We start from the raw sequence: 21,588 nt of genomic DNA, 5'->3' as shown, positions 1-21,588 counted from the left end.
TCTGATCACATGATGCAATACATTCAAAACCGCCTCAGTAAGTAATTATCTATCAAAGCGTTTAATTCAGATATTTTCAAGAGGTGGTTTGCGACCACATTGACGAGCATTCATAGCTCGCAAAACCAAAAAGTGCTTTTTGGATGAACTGAAAGGATTCCTCGATCATGCTGAATCATCTAGTCATCCTTAAATATCCCTGGGTTGAAGGTGGGGTAGTCGTACAGCAAAGAGGTGATTTCTCCGCTATTTCTTTCTTTCTCTCAGGGATCTCCTTTTGTTTTTTGCAGGATTCCTTTATTAACACTACACACGAATCCTGAGCATTTCCAATGGATATTACTGTTTTCCTGCATTCACAACATGATTCCGTGCTTCATCTTTTTGAATTGACTTGATCACATTCCTATATAGGGTTGATGCTGGTGAGGAGGACTCAAGTTGGTGATGTGTGTCAGTCAGTGTTGGGAGTAACTCATTACAAAAGTAACATATTACATGTAATATATTACTTTTAGCAGTAACTCAGTAATATAACTTATTACTTCTAGGATTTTAGTAATATTATACCAGTTACTTTGTCAAGTAACTCAAGTTACAAATTGAGTTACATTTTATTAAATCAAAGCACATATTTAAAAAAGATACAATCATTTCCTAATCAAACTGTGTGTTTTTATGCAAATAACCACTATAGATGACAATAACAAAGGAAAAGATTAACATTTAGAATTTTGGACGGTTTGCCCAACTTGTCAGTTGAGTTTGAGTCATTTGTATGGGGTCGGTGGTGGTGGTGGTGGTGGTGGTGGTGCAGAGGTAGTGAGCTTTTTGGGTGTAGAGACTGGCTGGACGTCCCGTCTTCATCCTCAGCTCCTTGGTTCCTCACCGTGCCGCAGCAGAGCAGACTTGTTTAGTTAGCCCTTTGATTTATGGCCTTGGGGTTTTTAATACGCTGCTGCCCCATCCCTCTCAAACCCAGCACCACAAAATTACACTGGCGAGTGAAGTCACTCCCTCTGCCTCTCCGTTTCTCACAACATATTGAGCTAAAATAGCAGGAGAGAGCAGGATATCACGGCACCTGTGTCAGCACCGTGCACACATGGATGCATACATACATACATACATACATACATACATACATACTGTACGTACATACATACATACATACATACATACATACATACATACTGTACATACATACATACATGCATACATACATACATACATACTGTACATACATACATACATACATACATACATACATACATACATGCATACATACATACATACATGCATACATACATACAGTACATACATTACATACATGCATACATACATACATACAGTACATGCATACATACATACATACATACTGTACATACATACATACATACATACTGTACATACATACATACATACATACATACTGTACATACATACATACATACATACATACATACATACATACATACTGTACATACATACATACATACATACATACATACATACATGCATACCGACCCATACATACATACATACTGTATATACATACATACATACTGTACATACATTACATACATACATACATACATACATACATACATACATACATACATACATGCATACCGACCCATACATACATACAGTACATACATTAGGCTACATACATGGATTCATACATGCATACATACAGAACATACATGGATTCATACATACATACTGTTCATATATACAGTACATGCTTCACACGCAGAGTTTGTAAACACTTTTGCTGTTGACTTATTCTACAGTTGCACTTGTTGGAAGCCACTGGATAACAGCACAAGTTGCTATGCAAATGATAAATCATCCAATATCACAAGTGAGTGTATTCACACACATACAGGTACCACAGTGACACACAGACGCTCTCTCTCTCTCTCTCTCTCTCTCTCTCTCTCTCTCTCTCTATCCCTGGAGAAACGCTCGCAAACACATTTTTCATAAAATTCTAACTCGCTTATGTGCAGGTGGTCTCATACATTATTCACTCTTACTCTGAGATACATCGTCACACACACACTCTCTAACACACACACACACACACACACACACACACACACACACTCCAATGCAAACCCACTTGTCTCCCAAGCTCCCTTGCCTGCACACTCTCATACACACTTGCCACTGGGCTTACGCATACTACTTCCATATGCACACTCGCTCTTTCACAAACACACACACACACACACACACACACACACACACACACACACACACACACACACACACACACATTCTCTGTGGACTTGGTGGCCACTGGATTCTCATACTACCCCCTGGCGAGACTGACAGGTGTGTGTGTGTGCGCGTGCATGCGTGTGTGTGTGTGCATGCGTGTGTGTGTGTGTGTGTGTGTGTGTGTCTTGCTGTCTGGGGACCCCCCTCCCGGTATTTATTAGTTCTGGACAGCTGAGGTGCCGGGCGAGATCTCTATTTAGCACTTCCGGCTAATTATCATGCACACATCTGAGCCCCCGTGCTGAATATGCGCAATTATCCTGGACCGCCCACGTCATTTAGCCGGCCGCCATCTTCCAGTACCAAATCCCCCTGGTGGCCTGTGGGCTTAAAAAGGTCCCTGCTGGCCTTTTAACACTTGTGCTGCTACATAACAGTCCTGGCAACCTGTCGCGCTCAGACCACAGTGCTTTCATCTGCACTGGACAGCAGCTTTCCTAGTTTGGATCTGAGGCTCTCTGTCTGAACACGTGTCACATGAACAGTAGCTATGTGAGATTTGGATTCTGCATGCATGGCATCAGTGTTGGGGGTAACTCATTACAAAAGTAACATATTACATGTAATATATTACTTTTAGCAGTAACTCAGTAATATAACTTATTACTTATAGGATTTCAGTAATATTATACCAGTTACTTTGTCAAGTAACTCAAGTTACAAATTGAGTTACATTTTATTACATTAAAGCACATATTTAAAAAAGATACAATCATTTCCTAATCAAACTATGTGTTTTTATGCAAATAACCACTATAGATGACAATAACAAAGGAAAAGAATAACATTTAGAATTTTGGATTGTTGTTTTGGTAAAAGTAATGCAAAAGTAGTGTAATAAGTAACAAGTTACTCTACACAGAAAGTAATATTGTAAAGTAACTTATTAACTTCAAATGAAAGTAACTAGTAATATGTAGTATATTACATTTTGAAAGTAACTTGCCCAACACTGCATGGCACTGAGCGTAGTGAAGAACAACATGAATGTAGCGCTAGGAAGTCAGGAGCAGACTCATACATACACTTCATTTATTGATTTAGAAATATTATAATTTTAAGCTACAGAGTACATGCAAAGGAAAGATACAAGTTATTTATTTATTTATTTAATGATCCATTTATTGATTTTATCTTGTCTTGTTTTTGGACAAGACATCGTTACTTGTATGTATGAGCACGGCATTGTGGTTGCTGTCACATCAGCATGTACAGTGATCTTGGGTTCTAAATGACATCTCTAATCGTGTAACAGCCCACGGTTACAACTATTAGTACCTGCAGTCATGTGGTTGAACGTAATGAGCAGGTGCTCCCTCGCAAGATCGTTCCGCTAGAATTACCTACTTGCACATGCTGAGATCTACCTACTCAATACTAACTCCACACAAAAGGCTGCACCGTTCTGTTTTTTTTATTCGTATTTATTTTTTACATTTTGTTGTTGCTGCTAACATCCCTTTTCTATTCATCTAATTCAGTTCTGTAAGGTTGGAGTCAACCTTTTTATTTCCTGCTGTCTCAGCATGCCTCGAGCCTGTTGCTGCTTTCCAGGAGGCGCGGCAGGTTTTTGGTGTGTGTCTGTATTGTGTCTTGTGTGAGGTGCACGGTTTCTGTTTACAGAAGAGAGATTACAGCCAAGCCCATTGTTTGTGTCACAGGGTCTTTGTCTAATCTGTGGGAGCGTGTCAGAGCACATCGACACGTCACGTGACTTGCCTTTTGCACATGGCCGCGTAACCTACACAGTCACCTGTGGTGGCATCGGGCCAATGGGATTTAACCATCGCCAACTGATTCATAAAATACGAGACTGTGACCAATCACCCCTGTGAGAGCATGTAAACAGGACATACTGTATATTTTGTTAGGCAGAGGCATGACAACAAATAAATAAACGAAATAATAATAATTAGGATGGTCCTTTTTTAAATGGGTATAAAGGCTATTGGGCAATACATATCTTACTTATCGGCCATTTAAGGCAGTGGTTCTCAGAAATGGGGTCCCAGGGGGTCCACAGCAAAAAGGGGGATGATTTTATTTTCATACTTCCATCATCCAAAGTAACACACTGGCAGAATGTATGACTATTTGGTCATGGGTTTCATACACTTTCTGTAATAAAACATCTAAAAGCAAAAATCTTATCAAATGTGGGTCTGTGGTCTAATTTGTGTCAGTTTAGGGGTCTTTGACAGGAAAAACTGATTTAAGCTGCGGAGTCTATTATGCTTCTCAGTACAAAGTTTGACATAATGATAACTAAAACACATTCTGTCCATGTTCCAACCATTTTCTGTGTAGCTACAATAAAACAGGCAATGTTTATGAAAATACATGATTTCTGCATGATAATGACATGTTACTGGCAAGAAAAGTATCTTATTGTGCAGATTACTCCATGTCAAATCCTCACACTGAATCAATTTGTCATTATGTTGCAACTTTGTGTCTCAGTCGGTGTCTAATGTTCTGCGGCTCTCATGATAGTAACAGATGCCACGTAGCCGACACAATGATCCAAATAGAAATGTAGATGGTTACATTTGTATGTCTGGGCGGCCGCAGAAAGATTCAACCTGTGTTGTTGTTTGTTAATGGATTGTACTTCTCCAGCCTCGCCACACGGGGCGACCACATAGCCGCACACACTGATTCTGTGCTGTTGATTCATTGATTTCAGAACAATGCACAGACACGCATGATTTGATTGCTCCAGATTCTTTCTGCTCTGAATTCACTGCGGTTGCTATTGCACACTGTCCTCCAAAAGGCTTTCCAGGGCTCTCTCAAAGTAGGCTGTTACAAGTAAAGTGTACCCCCCCCCCCCCCCCCCTCCTCCCTCTCTGTCTCAGGTTAACCACAGCTCCACCGAGCGTTACTGTGAAACACCTTCAGTTTATCAACACTTTGTGTTCAATTCACCTGCAAACACCTGCTAGTGTTTGTTTTTCTTTTGTGGTCAAATACATACAAACTCTTAATGGTTGTTCAGGACCAAATGGTCCTAACCTTGGTTGTTCTTGTTTCTGTCCATTTCCTCTAAAAGGAGTACAAGCAGGTTAGAAGGAGCTTATTTGGCCCTTGATCTATTTGGCTTGGCTTGGTTTCGGTCTGTTATTAACATCCTAGCTACTCCTTTTCCTCGCCACTATTGTTCCTGTCTATATAGCTCGCTTTTCCAGGGCACGAGGGAGCGCTTTTTTTGGTTGAGTTTGGTCGGGTTTCGTTTGTTGGTTTGGGTCGGGTTTGTTTGGTTTTCCTGTCCTCACCCTAACCCTTTTCGTGTCTCTCTGTGTGTCCTCCTGTCTAGGGCGTGAGGGAGCAGAAGGCCAAACAGTCTTGGAGCTCCGATGCCAGTGGACATGCAGCCACACCAGGGGCTGTATCACTATGAGTCCTCACCCAACCAGCCGTCCAGAGGGTGAGACCACAGCTACTGTACATGCACCACTTCCTCAATCATTAGTCTGCAGCTGGATTTGAACCTCTATCCATCTTGGTCAATTCAACTATTTGACACGAGAGTCATCTCTTGCACGCTTCTCTCTCTAGCCTGGTGAAACCATACGATCACTTCTCTCTCTAGCCTGGTGAAACCATACGATCACGTGAACTCACTTCTCTCTCTAGCCTGGTGAAACCGTACGATCACGTGAACTCACACTCTGTTTCGTTCTGCGGATCAGTCTGGCCTCGAGCCCGCCCACAGCGATTTCAGTGGGTGGGTGCACCTGCCTTGACAGACAACTCCTTCAGCCAATCAGCGTCGCCAAATCCAATCCAAATCCACTCGGAAGAACGGTGAAAACGCAGGGAAACTCCGCTGGTGCATACTCTTGTTCTTGTTTAATTGTTGTTATTGAATCTATTTCTGCAATAACTGCACTTAGGGCGGTGTTTTATGCTGCTAAAGTTAACGTTACCACTCGTTGCTTCGGGAGCCACCATACTTTTTTTTGCCAGCGACGTCCCTGATTGGCAGGTTATGTTGTCATAACGAGGCAGGTCCCTGATTGGCCCGTGCACTTTGTAATTTCTGGAAATAGCTGGGGGCGGGCTGGAGGCCAGAATCAGAATGAAACGGAATGTGAGGTCACGTTATGACTAAGGATGGTTTGACCAGGCTATTTTCAATCTGTATTACAACCACAACCTCTCTACCTGTCTCACCCTTTCATTTATTTATTATTTTATCAAAACACAGCCAAAAATCACTGCACTACAGAGCATGGCTGTTACATGATTTAGTTCAAACTTAGCTCATTTTCTGGTCACGCTCACAGATAGTCTGAGGGTGCAAAGCCCAGGTCTCGCTGCAATTGTTGTGGATATAGCCTCTACTAGCCCCGCCCCTCACTCCTCCCCCTCCCCACCTTCTCCTCCTCCTCCTCCTCCTCCTCCTCCAGCCCTCCCCTCCTAATGCCACCCAGGTTGCGGGTGGACTCGGCCTCTCTCTCTCTCTCTCTCTCTGACAGCTGCTAATTACAGGCTGACCAGGCCCCGCTGTGCTCTGCATGACTGCCCCGCGCCCCGCTCAGGTTACGCACAGAGAGAGAGGGAGAGAGAGAGAGTGAGAGGCGGGTAGGACAGAGAAAGGGAGTGGAGGAGGTGAAAGAAGAGATAGTAAGAGACAGAAAAGACATAGGGGCTAGAGAGAGAGGGAGAGGGAGGGAGAGAGAGGGATGAATGGCAGAAGAGAAGGATAGAGAGGGAGAAAGGAGTGAGAGTGGGAGGGAGGTATAGTCGGGGGGGGGGGGGGGGGGGACCGGCACAGTGGATTAGAGTGGACAGATTAAGCTCCTGTGTGGATACACGTCGCGGTGGAAGAATTAGAGAAGTGAAAGGAAGACTTAGAAGGTGGATAGATGAATGAAGTCTGCCCCACAGGAGAGGAGAGACCGAGAGAGAGACCGAGAGAGAGAGGGAGAGACCTGGAGAGAGAGAGGGAGAGAGACCTGGAGAGAGAGATTTTGAACTAGCCAGTCAGACTGAGGAAAGGTCAGAGAACACATTGAAATTCATGAGAAGGCTGGAAAGTTCCAATGAGGCTTCCCTTCTCTCGTTTAGTAGGGGAAAACCAAGATGAGTAAGTTTCCACATCGTGCCCCAGGATAAGGGCTATGCACCATCTAGTGGTCAGTAGGAGACATCACAATTCACAACAGATCAAGAGCGGAGAAGTGGTGTTTGTCCCAAGTTAACTTGACTGTTGCCATGCACCTCACCTCATATTTTCTGTGTAGGTTCAAATAAAGGAAGCCGGATTAAGGGTATGTGTCCTGGTCATGTATTGGAGGAAGCGTGTGCTAGTCTACGGCTCTCCCCAGATCGGCAGAGGGGGTGGAGCAATGACCGGGACAGCAGGGGGAATTGGCCAAGTACAATTGGGGAGAAAATGGGAGAAAAATCTGAAAAAACTTGACGATTCTTTTTGTTTTGTTTTTGTCTTTCTTGATATTTCCAGCCTAGCCCCATCAGGCCGGCCCCCCTACAGTGATGTGTCCTCGCTGCGCGGCCCGCTACACAACGGCCCTCCCCAGGACTGCCGAGCCATGTACAATCCCATGACCCCTAGCATGACTCCTGGACCCGGCCCGGGACAGGGCCTCGGCCCCTGCATGGATCAGTACATGAGGCCCCCTCAGGCCCCACCGCCACACAGTATGATGGGCCACCGGGGCATGCCTTCCACAGAGGGTGAGTCAGTGGATCTCTTACATCTCCTCAATCTGACCGCTGCTTACTCATTTGCACTAGAGGAAGAGAGGTTATTTCTCTAGTGGAAATCAACAGCAGCAGCATCAGCAGCAACATGTCATGTGTCTATCACTATACTAGAGAACTGCTGAAAGTGAATGTGGATGTTACACTTAGATATTAAATATCTAATATAATATGAATGGTGAACTGAGGCTAGTTTGCCTTTTTAAATGTGATGGTAGTGGATAACAGCCCTGCTCTGCCCACATGTACCTCTCTGCTGGCACAGGACTGAATCCTGTGGGAGCCTAGTCTCTGTTGCCTTCCCTACTCTGTGCCCTTCTCAGCTTACAGCTGTCTCTGTGGCTTTAAAGTCATCATGTATATAGCTAGTGATGCTAGATGTGTACTCCTACTCTTTGACATTTCACACATGCAGGTGATCAAGTGTGTGGAGTGACTTTAACAACTTAAAGTAAATTACTTGCTTGCAAACGCATCAGGACAGTGACATGTGACTCTTGAATATGATGCTGTCTCACTTTCCATTGAAGCAGGGCATACAATTAATTTTGCAAATTTGGGGGGGGGGGGATTCCCCCTTACATGCTTCATATAGGGGGATTTATACACGGGGGTGGCGGGGGGGAGGGGGGTTGGAGGATACTACTACGCGGTAGTTCTCAACATGGGCCCATATGAATTGACCAACCACAGACAGCGTGATGCAACTCATGGGGTGGTACATTTTGTACAACCCACCAATGCACGCAGAGAGCTGGACTTCCATAACCGCTCAGCCAAGCAGATTTTACCATAGGAATTCCTACGGCAAAACCCGGAAATGCTGACTTGACCACAATAGTTTAACAATAACCACTGGGTGATCGAGAATATTACTTTGCATCATGGAAATGTGACGTTACTTAGCTTGTGTTAAATTAACCTAATCTTCGAAGCTTCAATTACAAATGCCGCGTAGCTCTTTATTTTCTGTCAATTTATCAAAAGTGTTGAGCGCTCTATCATAAATTATCATTAACTAACGTTAGTCTCGCATTAGTCTCGGCTCCCAGACGTTTGGTGAGCTGCGCCACCAAACGTCTGGGAATTTCACTGTCAGAAACTGTCTGTCCGAGCCCGGCGAGAACGGCCGGCAGCAGACACGCCTACATTTATTAAAATAATTTTATTTGGTAGCGGCAATGCCATTTATCATAGTCCTAACACAGAGCATGAAGCTGATATGCTCCAAACAAAATTTATAGCTGTGGTTTATTTTATAATAATTTTTCCTACCCGGAAGTGGTCCGCTTGCTACTGTGAGTCATAAGCAGGCTCTTAGCCTTGGGAGTCGGGCTTATCGCTGGGGGAAAGACCTCTACCCGCCGGGGCCGGATGAAACACGTCCTATTAACAGGTTATGTTTGTTTCTAAGTGATTAATATGTTTCTCCGCAAATGCGACAATGTTTTGCGAGACACCGGTTCTGCATGAGAACTGCCCCCAGAAAGCAGGCCCGCCCACAACAATCATGATTGGTTCTCCGATGCAAGGCTTCCAACAGCGCCACCTAACGTTATGCAAAGATTTAAATAGTAATATTCTCAGTCTTACAGGAGTGAAACGGATTAAGACTGAGGGCTGAGTCTAGTCTCGCATAGCCAGACGTATCTCCACACTTCATTTTCGCGTTGGTCTCTGAGTGATGACGTAGAAAGTTCACAACTACTTCACGTTTGTCTCACAAAGGTAATTATTCAGTCATTGTGTGCCAGAATTTCCAAATAGCGGGAATTGATGAAATGATGTGCTACTCCTGCAATCCCTTAGCTAAGCCCTTTATTAGAATAAGCCTAGGCTTTACAGATACTTTATAGATTTTATAGACTACCAAGTGTAACACCCGTCCCATGTAGCTAGTAGTTAGAGTATCTATAGGCTTAGTGTGATAGTACTATGGGGCGGGGCTTGGGTTATGGTTTCAAATTTAATGGCGCTATACCTGTTCTTTAAATCAGCTACGAGCAAGATTTTCGATTGTTATTAAACAGTCTAAATTTAATATCGATGCCTCATATCTTACCTCTAATAGTAGACGAGACCAACGCCGAGTAGTCTCGCTTGAACCCCGAGTGAATCGGCCAGTGTCGTCTTGATGATTAGTCTGTCTGCGGCCGGGGCAGATCAGGAAGTGAAATGAAACGGTTTGCGGCAGCCACTCGGCCATAACCACAAAATAACAAAATAACTTCCAAACAAACTGTTAGAATATAACGAGAGATGTTCGCGAGAGTAGCAAGCCCCTGGATGTAGCGACCATGGCGTTCTCCTTGTTTATGGTCTGTTGCTAGGCAGAGCGAAACGGTTGACGGCAGGCAGCTGCCGTAAACCGTTTCGTTTCACTTCCTGGTCTATCTGGCCCGCTGGAAGACAGACACAGACTCTATAATCATCAAGAGAGCAATCTCCGATTCACACGGCTTTGGTCTCAGCTACTATTATAAGTAAGATGTGAATGTGATGCATCAATATTACATTTAGACTGTTTAATAACAATCGAAAATCTTGCTCGTAGCTGCTTTAAATATTCACTCTTATTCATAAAACTAAAATAACTGGCGGTGCCTCCAAATATGTTCAGGAAATATAAAATATGTATATATACGGTATATATCCCTGTTGTTGTATATTGTGTCTACCTTTTTAAACAATTATTTATTACCCAAATATGAATTACTTATATATGAATTGCACAACAAGTATGCTTTAACTGCAATAAACCCAAAACGTGGGGATTTATTACTATAGGTAACAAAATGTAGAAAAAAGTGCTTCGGATCACATATAAAACAAATGCAAATAAAATTATGACATCCTGATGTCTAAATGGATTTTTACCAGGGCTACACAAGTATTTACATAAACCTATAGACTATTTACCTAAATCTTCCATTGACATAATTGTTATCTGACTTGACAGTCTTTCTGTCTGTTCCTGTTGTGTAACAGGTGGCAATGGCACCCCCTACTGTAACCAGAGCAACATGATGTCCTCTCATCACGGCTTCTGCCAGGGCCAACCTGGCTCTGATCAGATCGGCTCAGGGGACGGTAAGGAAACACTCACAGCACAGCCTGGTGTAAAAGTGGTGTGCGCTATTTTAGGTGTTTAAATCGCAGTGTTGTCATTGGACGGTTTCCTGTGAGCTGATTTCTACTCAAAAATCTGCCTGTATTAAGATGCATTAAGGTGGTACAGTTTTGTCTCTAGGCTCCGGATCAGTATAACCCCCCTCATGGTTTCTTCTGTTCTCTTTAGGCTCGAGGTTCTCCACACCTCGTTCCATGCTGAAGCTCAGTAAAAAGAGGGCTCTGTCGATCTCTCCTCTGTCTGACGCCAGTGTGGACCTGCAGACGGTCATCCGGACCTCACCCAACTCTCTGGTGGCCTTCGTCAACTCTCGCTGCAACCCCAACGGGGCCAGCTCTTACGGCCATCTCTCCGTAGGCGCCATGAGGTTGGATATTTCTCCTTTCTAGTCTTGGCTCAAATCATGCAGATGCAAGTCAGTAGAAATATCAGAATCTATATTGATTATCTCCTTTCTCAATAGGTCACATGTCTAGTGCTCAAAATATTTATTTTTCAGATCGATCTGGCTAATATTCCAATTATGTAATCCTGGAGCCATTTTATGGAGAAATACACGGGGACACATTCCCTCTTGTGACAATAGACAATGTAATGTGCACAATATGCATTTCATCTTCAGGCAAGAAGTGTATTGTTCATCCTGCCCTCCTCCTCCTCACTTGGTTACATTTCTGATGCAACTCTGGTCACTGCTGAGCTGTCTACTTTCAAGCATCTAGCCTGAAGCTGAGCAGCCGCTGAAAGCAGGCACTCATCTTCAATTTAAAAAACAGACAATGCTGAAATTCACCTGTATTTTCGAAGGAGCCACAAGCACATCTAGTGGAAATGGTATATGATCCAAAACAGTCTGAATGTTATTGAAAAGCCAATTTCAGGCAAACACAAGAGATTTCAGGAAGTTTTAAGAGAGAGAGGAAACAATTGTGCTAATAAATGTTGCATTCTCTCCTATGGGGTTGTAACACTGTTGTGTCCTCTGTTGCTCCCCAGTCCGTCCCTGGGCTATTCCAGCTCTATGAACTACCAGTCGCGGCCGCAGGGTTCCATGTATGGAGGAGGCGGGGGCACGCCTCTGGGCGGACACACCCCCTGCCAAGCTTCCCGCCTGCCGCCCCACAATCCCCGGCTCCACGCTCCGCCCAAGCACGGACACGTAAGACGGTTGTCTCATACTCTTCACATGGAGCAGCCAGGGCCCTTTAAGTGTCCCTTCACCTACTTGCGGGAGATAGACACTAGACAGGAAGCTTGGTCGAGATGCAGGGGAAAGATAGCGAGTATGGAAGTCTGTGCTAATTGCAGGGTTCCCACGATCATGGAAAACCTGTAAAAGTCATGGAATTTCAAAATCTTGTTTTCCAGGCCTGGAAAAGTCATGGAATTGGTCAAATCCTTGAAAGTTTTGGAAAGGTCATGGCATTTTGTTTGTGTAATGAAAATAATTGTTACGGTAATCTTCCGTGGATAACCTTCCACGTAATCCTTTATTATATAAAAGGGAGCAAGTGGGCAATGTCTGTTTCAAGTGGGAAATATCTGTTTGTTTCAATTTGTGTCCCACTGATGATGTCACAATGTCTATGACATCATCAGTGATGTCATCAGTGACCTCATTATTGACCAAAATCATCTTATGACGTCACTGATGATGCCATAGGCATTGTGACATCATCAGGGAAGGGGCCGATACCCTAGTGTAACATGACAGCAAATGTATTTTCTGTAGCTGTTGACGTTACCTGTAATGTATCCATTTTAGTGCTTCTTGGATTTTATGTTACTGTAATATTTTTATGGAAAAAATCATGTTTTATTTCAATAGCTTCCATGTAATGTGATGCAGTGTGTAAAGCACTAAAATCCAATATGGTGGGTCCTATTTGTTCAGTGTAGTGATCATTTCTGGTATTGATTCAGAGTCACCGCCTCATGTTCTGTTATGGACCCTTGAAAAGTCATGGAAAAGTTTTGAAATTTGATCCATGAAAATGTGAGAAAAATACAAAAAAAAAAGAAATTAAGAAGAGGGAGAAGGGAGAAAAATGAATGTCAGCACTGACTTGTTGAGTCCAGAAATCATGATGTGTTGTCGTGTGTTGTGTTTGTGTGTGTGTGTGTGTGTGTGTGTGTGTGTGTGTGTGTGTGTGTGTGTTGTCTTGTGTTGTGTTGTGTTGGTGTAGCTGAAGACAGAGCCAGGACTTGGAGGCATGATGGACGGCATCAATGTGAAGAGCCTGGAGGAGAGGTCAGAAGGAGACGTGGCCAGTCCGTCCTCCACCGGCACGCAGGTACAGAAGAATCACCTTCTCACAACACATCGGTGCTTTTCACCCTCACTACATGAAACACTTTCAGGCACGGTGGCTCAGCGGTTAGCACTGTCGCGTCACAGCGAGAAGGTCGGGGGTTCTTCGGTCCGTCCCAGGTCCTTTCTGTGTGGACTTTACATGTTCTCCCCATGTTCACGTTGGTTTCCTCCAGGTGCTCCGGTTTCCTCCCACCATCAAAGACATGTATGTTAGGGTTAATGAGTGTAAAAACTGTAAAAACCCACTTGCTACAGAAACCACACAAAAAATAGTCCTGATGCCGACGGGAGCTTGGGGGGTTCCTCTGTATGAGGAGGACTGCCCAGATCCTGTTGGTGTGGTCCGGCTCTATGCTCCATGTAGAAGCCTACAGGGAATAATAAGAAGGCTGGACTTTGTCAGAAATCAAGGTGTGGTATGGAGAGGATGGGACAAATGTATGTCAGTGTCTAATGTCACTGTCTAACCCTAGTTTCAACCATCTCTAGGTCTTCAAAATGTATCACTGTCAAACTGTTTGGTTCATCGGGTCTATCAGTTTCTTTGAACATACAAATGGCAAATAATGATTCTGGTTGTGATTGTCTTTCACTTTGAGATGAATGTACAGATGAACATTTCACATTGATGCGTATACTCTTCTCTTAAACTCAACCTGATTTGACTTTCTGCTCACCACCACCACCAGGACCCTCTCATGGGCCTTCTGGACGGCAGAGATGACCTGGACAAGGATGACGGGAAGCCTGAACCAGAGCTCATCTACGAAACCAACTGCCACTGGGAGAGCTGCAGCAAGGAGTTCGACACACAAGACCAGCTAGTTCATGTAAGAGAGAGAGAGAGAGATAGATAGATAGATAGATAGATAGATAGATAGATAGATAGATAGATAGATAGATAGATAGATAGATAGATAGATAGATAGATAGATAGAGTAGATAGATAGATAGATAGATAGATAGATACAGTAGATAGATAGATAGATAGATAGATAGATAGAAAGATAGATAGATAGATAGATAGATAGATAGATAGATAGATAGATAGATAGATAGATAGATAGATAGATAGATAGATAGATAGATAGATAGAAGTTTGTTTAACTGACTCCACACTTACATTTTCTGATTCTACTTGATGTATTTGAGCAGAGCAATCAAGGAGGAATATGTGCATTATATCCTACTGATCATGAACGGATGTCTCTCTTTGGTCCACAGCACATCAACAACGAGCACATCCACGGAGAGAAGAAGGAGTTTGTGTGCCACTGGGTGGAGTGCTCTCGCGAGCAGAGGCCTTTCAAAGCTCAGTACATGCTGGTGGTTCACATGCGCAGACACACCGGAGAGAAGCCACACAAGTGCACTGTGAGTGCTCCTGCTACCTGCTACACACACACACACACACAGACACACAGGAGAGAAGCCACACAAGTGCACTGTGAGTGCTCCTGCTACCTTTCAGCACACACACACACACACACACACACACACACACACACACACACACACACACACACACACATACACACACAGACACACAGGAGAGAAGCCACACAAGTGCACTGTGAGTGCTCCTGCTACACACACACACACACACACACACACACACACACACACACACACACACACACACACACACACACACACAGACACACAGGAGAGAAGCCACACAAGTGCACTGTGAGTGCTCCTGCTACCTTTCAGCTTGTAGATAGAAGCCTTGAACTGCTCCAGTACCGGCCAGCTTTTCTCTCACTCACATTGTTGGACACACACACCTACACACACACACACACACACACGCACGCACGCACACACACACACACACACACACACACACACACACACACACACACACACGCGCGCGCGCGCGCACTAAAAACGGAGGTAATGAAGTAGCTTCATTTCATTAGCAGGTGGCAGGTCAAGGTGACCTCTATGAGGGGCCTGGCCTGGCCTTTATACTGATACTATCATACCTCTCTGAGCAGAGCTGTAGACACTCTTTGTTTTGACTTTTTCCCCTTTGAAGAATGTAATAAAGCTTCTATTTTAGTTTCAATATGAAACGAGTTAAGAATGGTCTGATGGCATTCCAGAGGTCAGAAGAAAAAAGTGTTCATGTGACAACACGGAATGTTGCTTGTAGTTTAAACACAGTTGGACTGCAGGGTTCTGCGAGGCTTATCATAGATTGGCTATTTCTGTTTTTAACAAAGTACGTTTCAAATCAAAGATATTAAATTCCGAACGAATGCATAGTTTGGTTTCAACTAAAGGCAATATTTACTCTGTATTCCAACTCGGCTATTGTTGTAAAACCAGTATGTGTGTGTGTGTATGTTTTAGTTTGAAGGCTGTAACAAGGCCTACTCTCGCCTGGAGAATTTGAAGACCCACTTGCGCTCCCACACTGGAGAGAAACCATATGTGTGTGAACACGAAGGCTGCAACAAGGCCTTCTCCAATGCCTCAGACCGGGCCAAGCACCAGAACCGCACTCACTCCAACGAGGTACTGACTGACACCACTGAAAGTCATCTTGTATACTTGTCTAAATGTGACCAATAAGCTTGATGGTTGAATTGAGTTTTTGTCTTGGCTTCACTCAATGTTTTCGCAGACGACCTCATATTATTCTTTAACGGGTACCAGACCGTGCATTAATGGATAAAAGGCCTGTATCGTGATCAAATCTGGAGACTTGTAGATATTTTCACATCATCAGTTTTAGCAACCAAGAACAGCGTATAAACTATTTTCAATAGTTGTGTTGCTCCAAGAATGATGAAATACTTGCTAGATGTTGGAGCCAATGTACAGTGAAATAAATTTGATATACAAGTCTACGCATTAACAAGATGCTGTGTATTGACTGCCTCCTTTGCCCTTTGACAGAAACCCTACGTGTGTAAGATCCCCGGCTGCACTAAGCGCTACACAGACCCCAGCTCGCTGCGGAAACACGTGAAGACGGTCCACGGCCCTGAAGCACACATCACCAAAAAGCATCGCGGAGACACTGGCCCTCGGCCGCTGGGCTCAGCCATGACCCCTGGTGGCCAAAACGAACTGCTGCTGGAAAAAGAGGAGACGCGCAGGGAGGACTGCAAATTACTGGCTCCCGAGACTGCTCTGGTTAGTGATAAAGGATTCATAAAAATTCGCATCACATTCGAATCATTTTACTCAAGTGCTGCGAGGTCCTTTTAAATTAAAGGATAAGAACCAAGTAAGACTACAATGCAATACATTTTTTTAATTGTCACACAAAGAGGAGAAAAACAAAACCTTATTTTAATGAGTGGTCTTGTAAAATGCAGTATGTTGTGGTTGTCCATATGACACATGTCTGATTCAGTTAGCATGACTGTGGTATATATATATATACTGTGTGTGTGTGTATACTGTGTGTGTGTGTATACTGTGTGTGTGTGTGTGTGTGTGTGTGTGTGTGTGTGTGTGTGTGTATGTGTGTGTGTGTGTGTGTGTGTGTGTGTGTGTGTGTGTGTATATATAAACATAAGTTGTTCTTTCAGACCTATCAATGTGATATTCATTTGATCACCTGGTATGCCAGCTTATCCTTTGAGGCTGTGTTATTATGTCATTGACAATCTTCGTTCTGTGCTCTACTGCCTATTTATCATTTGTATGTTGCCTAATTTTTCTCTGTCTGTGTCTGTGTCTGTGTCTGTGTCTGTGTCTGTGCCTGTGCCTCTCTCTTTCTCCCCCTCTCTCCCTCCTTCACTCATCTCAGAAATCCCAGCCAAGCCCTGGTGGTCAGTCCTCCTGCAGTAGTGAGCGTTCTCCACTGGGTAGCGCCAACAACAATGACAGTGGGGTGGAGATGAACTTGAACGCAGCGGGCAGTCTGGAGGATCTCACGGCGCTGGAGGATGGAGTAGCAGGTGGAGGGGGAGGGGGAGGGGAGACAGTGAGTGTAGGAGGACCGCTGGGCATGTCAGCCCAGGCTCTGAAGAGGCTGGAGAACCTCAAGATTGACAAGCTGAAACAAATCCGCAGGCCCACCCCTCCTGGCCGATGTGCCAGTAACAAGCTACCTGCACTTCCTGGTAGGTTTTGGGTGATGTCATGATTTAACAACTCTTATAATCACAATGATGAATTTGTGGTTTATACTACTTCATGTAGAGGTACTTTTTGCTACTTTGCTAATATAGTATAATATGTTGCTAGTATGAAACATAACTTATATAGATTACTGTTGTAGGATTCAGGAATGAATTCTCTGGGACATTCTAATTCTATAAAATAAAATATATTATGGGATATATAAATTGACTTTTTCCTTATCTTATCTTACCTGTCTCCAGGTTCAGCGGAGATGATAGGGATGTGTGCACCTTCTCCACTCCTCTCTAACCGACGCGTTATGGAGCTGTCCAATCACGACGTAGGAGGTGGTACTTCCATGGCCTGCCCCACCAATGACAGGAGAGGAAGCGGCACCAGCAGCCTGAGCTCCGCCTACACCGTGAGCCGGCGGTCCTCCATGGTGTCCCCTTACCTGTCCAGTCGACGCTCTAGTGAGGTTTCCCAGATGGGAGGGACAGGAGGAGGGTGTCACCTCCTAGGTCCAGACCAGGGCGGAGGAGACCCCCTCTCTCCTGAGACCAATCGCAGAGGAGCTCCCTGTCCTGGAGGAGGAGGAGGGTTGCCAGGTCTGCCTACTCTAACGCCTGCCCAGCAATACAGCCTAAAGGCCAAATATGCTGCGGCAACTGGCGGCCCGCCCCCTACTCCATTACCCAATATGGAGCAGCCACTTACCCCTGGCAGAAGAGGAGGTTTTCTGAGTGAATACCAGGGGCAGCCTCTGCCTCCCTTTCTTCAGCAAGGTGGCCTGCGACGGCACAGTGCCAACACAGAGTACGGCACTGGTGTCATCTACCCTCACCAGGCTCCAGGCAACAACAACAGGCGAGCCAGTGACCCGGTTCGATCAGTAGGGGATCCACAAGCCCTCCCCAAGGTCCAGCGCTTCAACAGCCTTAATAATGTCGCCATGATGGGCCGGAGGAACGCACTGCAGCACTGCGGCTCTGATGCTAACATTGCCCGCCACATGTACTCCCCTCGACCACCTAGTATCACAGAGAACGTTATGATGGAGACTATGGCTATGGAGCCCCACCATGGCTCGGCGGACGCCAGGGATCATTCTATGATGATGCCCCCCGGAGAGAGAGGCTTTATCGGTTACCAGCAGCAGCACCACCCCCTAGGAGGAGGAGGAGGAGGACCTCCGTCCAACCAACTGTCCCCAAGCCATGACACTCTGGGCTGTCCAGACCAAGGCTACATGCAGGGGCACTACCAGAACCAGCGAGGGGATGTCAGCTCTAGGGGTGGTGGAGGTCAGATGGGCCAGGCAGGGACTATTCATCCAGAGGGCATATCTAATACGCTTCTCCAACAGACTGAGTACAGTATGAGCACCTGCCAGCTGAGTCCTTCGGGCCCACATTACCCCAGCCTAGGCCAGGGTGGTGAGGCTGGAGGTGGGACAGGTCCCTGGGGTGAGACCCACAGCCAGGTCCAAACTTCCAGCCATGCTCTCCAGAACCAGGGAGGGATGCAGTACTCGGACCGCAGCATGCAGACCCAACAGACACAAGCCCACTTTAACAATCAGACCGGCCTCTATAACAGTCCGGATGGAACCCATAAACTCACCATCAAACCCGAGCAGCAATTCCATCCTGGGATGGGAGGTGGAGATGCCTGTCAAAGTGCTAAGCTCCAGCATCAACAACAGCGGCCGCTCCCCCAGCAGGCTCAGGGTTACCCACAACAGACAGGCCAGGTCATGATGAGGAACTCCGCCAATCCCAGCTGTGACTTCCATGGTCAGATGGATCCTCAGGGGCAGAACCAGAACTCCTTTCCCAGTGGAGGGGGCCTGAGCCTGGGCTGCGCTGGCTCTGCACTCGCTGAAGGCCGGAGGTCCCAGACACCCATGATGCAAGTGAAGGAGATGATGGTGAGGAACTATGTGCAGTCCCAGCAGGCACTGATGTGGGAGCAGCAGCAAGAACAGCAGCAGCAGCAGAGTGGAGCAAAAGACAACATGGACATGAGTGGCCAGGCAGCAATGATGCAGCACAGTCCACAGCACCAAAACCAGAACCTTTACAACAACCAGTCCTATCCTTCCTACCCCGATCAAAACCTGCTGATGAGCCCCCAGGCCCACAGCCGAGGGCCCAGCTCCGTGCCGCCTAAAGACCAGCAGCTGACGGGTCTCCAAGGCTCATGCTACGGCCAGGAGATTGCGGTCCCCAGGCCTCCTCAGGGACGTAAACCTCTCAGTCGCCAGAACAGCTTGTCACAGCAGTCGGGCGGGGGCTACCTGGGCAGCCCACCTCACCTCAGCCCTGTCCACTCCGCCACCAGCCCCAGACGAGGGGTCCGACTGCCCCCGGTCCAGCATCCGCAGCACCCTCAAAACGAGATGTTCTCCCCTTCCAATAACAACATCTACTACTCGGGTCAGATCCACATGGATATCGAGAAGCACATGGACCCCCAGAGCGGCCCTTGTCTAAACCAGCAGCATAGTATGGGGTCCAACCTGGACCCAATGGGCAGAACCAAGCCTGGCTCCCTGGCTCCCTACCCTGAGTCAGGCCCCATCTCCAATGCCCTGGAGAACCTGGACCTGGACAATGCTCACATAGACTTTACATCGATCATCGACGACGCCGAGCCTTCGTCTTTCAGCCCGGTCAACAATCCCCTCCCCTCCCAGACCTCGTCTCGCCTCACCACCCCCCAGACCTCTGTCACTCTTGCGCCAGGCTCTGGCCTGTCCAACATGGCTGTAGGAGACATGACGTCCATGCTTACCTCACTGGCTGGGGAGAACAAATACCTAAACACACTGTCTTAGAAGAAGCCTCTCTGATCAGACTTAATGCTCAAACAGACATCCAGTTCTTAATGTTTTAATTGAGATCTGTCACAGACATGTTTCACCTGTATCAGTCCTCCAGCACACAGGCGCCCAGGGGTCAGCAACCTTTACTATCAAAAGAGCCATTTGTCCTCCACAAGATCATACATGGAAATATTAGTAGTCCAATTATTTTTCTGTTTGGGCTAGTGCAAAAATTGTCCTCAATAACCAGATTTTGAATGATATGGAAATGGCTGCCAAACCAGATCCACCCAGCTGGTGGTCAAAATCTCTAGCTATTACTTACTTTGGTCGTCCCTTGCACATTACATACAAAGTCTGGGTCAGGTAGGATGGACAACTGAACTCTGGAAGGAGCGGAACGTGTATGCATCATCAGCCTGGGTAAACTCCCCTAAGCCTTCTTAACTGAAACCTAAATCTGGTTTCATAAACTATGAATCAGGGTCCAAAACCGGTTGTGAGCCTATTGCTGCTGGATCCCCACATGGCAAGAGTAATTAAATGTTTTAATGACTGAGTTTGCGGGTTGACATTAAGTTACTCATTTGTTCCCAGGCTCACAAAATGTAAAATAATCCCTGCCCCAAACCTTCAAACCAAAGGTGCCTGGTCAACCTCCCTCGCTGTATTCCTTCCTCACTGCCTTGGTACTTGGTATTTTTCTCTGCCTACTGTCAATCACAGAACTGTATGCCTGATCTGAATTTGACACTGAACATTTTGCAAACAGGCATTCCAGACACATAGGGCTGTGATAACAGTGGAGCAGAGAAGGTTACATGTAAATAAGTTTTATATACATTTATATATGCTGTGTATATGACAATGTGGACAGTGAAGAATTCCTCTCCTGTCTCTCACGATGGACTGCTTGGATTCTGAAGGCGTTAAGGAGATAGTTGTTCAAATAGCAAAGACTGAGTGCTTTTAGTGGGGTCATCCCTATGTTCCCCGGGTCCTATGTTCCCCGGGTCCTATGTTCCCCGCTTTTCCCAAATAGGGTCCTATGTTCCCCGCTATGTTCCCTGGGAGAGGTTAGGTTTTGGGTTAGGGTCTGGGGGAGGTTAGGTTTAGGCGTGGGGGGTGGGAGAGGTTAGGTTTTGGGTTAGGGTCTGGGGGAGGTTAGGTTTAGGGTTAGTGAAAAACGGGGAATATAGAACCCGGGGAACA

At 45.6% G+C, this 21,588-nt stretch overlaps 1 protein-coding gene across 1 annotated transcript; it reads left to right on the top strand.

Annotated features, from left to right (window-relative positions):
- Positions 1-5,645: 5,645 nt before the first annotated feature.
- LOC310770746 (zinc finger protein GLI1-like) lies at positions 5,646-20,388 on the top strand (the record flags this gene model as incomplete). The annotated part of the gene is made up of 12 exons (XM_083663461.1): positions 5,646-5,716; positions 7,760-7,992; positions 11,008-11,109; positions 11,318-11,516; positions 12,146-12,308; positions 13,336-13,443; positions 14,153-14,293; positions 14,688-14,837; positions 15,822-15,986; positions 16,371-16,610; positions 17,233-17,548; positions 17,810-20,388. 12 exons carry the CDS (start codon positions 5,646-5,648, stop codon positions 20,386-20,388), a joined length of 4,467 nt encoding a protein of 1,488 aa, XP_083519587.1.
- Positions 20,389-21,588: the final 1,200 nt, after the last annotated feature.

This window comes from Poromitra crassiceps, assembly GCF_964638095.1.
Source record: "Poromitra crassiceps genome assembly, contig: HAP1_SCAFFOLD_220, whole genome shotgun sequence".
Classification (NCBI taxonomy): domain Eukaryota; kingdom Metazoa; phylum Chordata; class Actinopteri; order Beryciformes; family Melamphaidae; genus Poromitra; species Poromitra crassiceps.
This window is presented reverse-complemented; position numbering and strand designations above follow the sequence as displayed.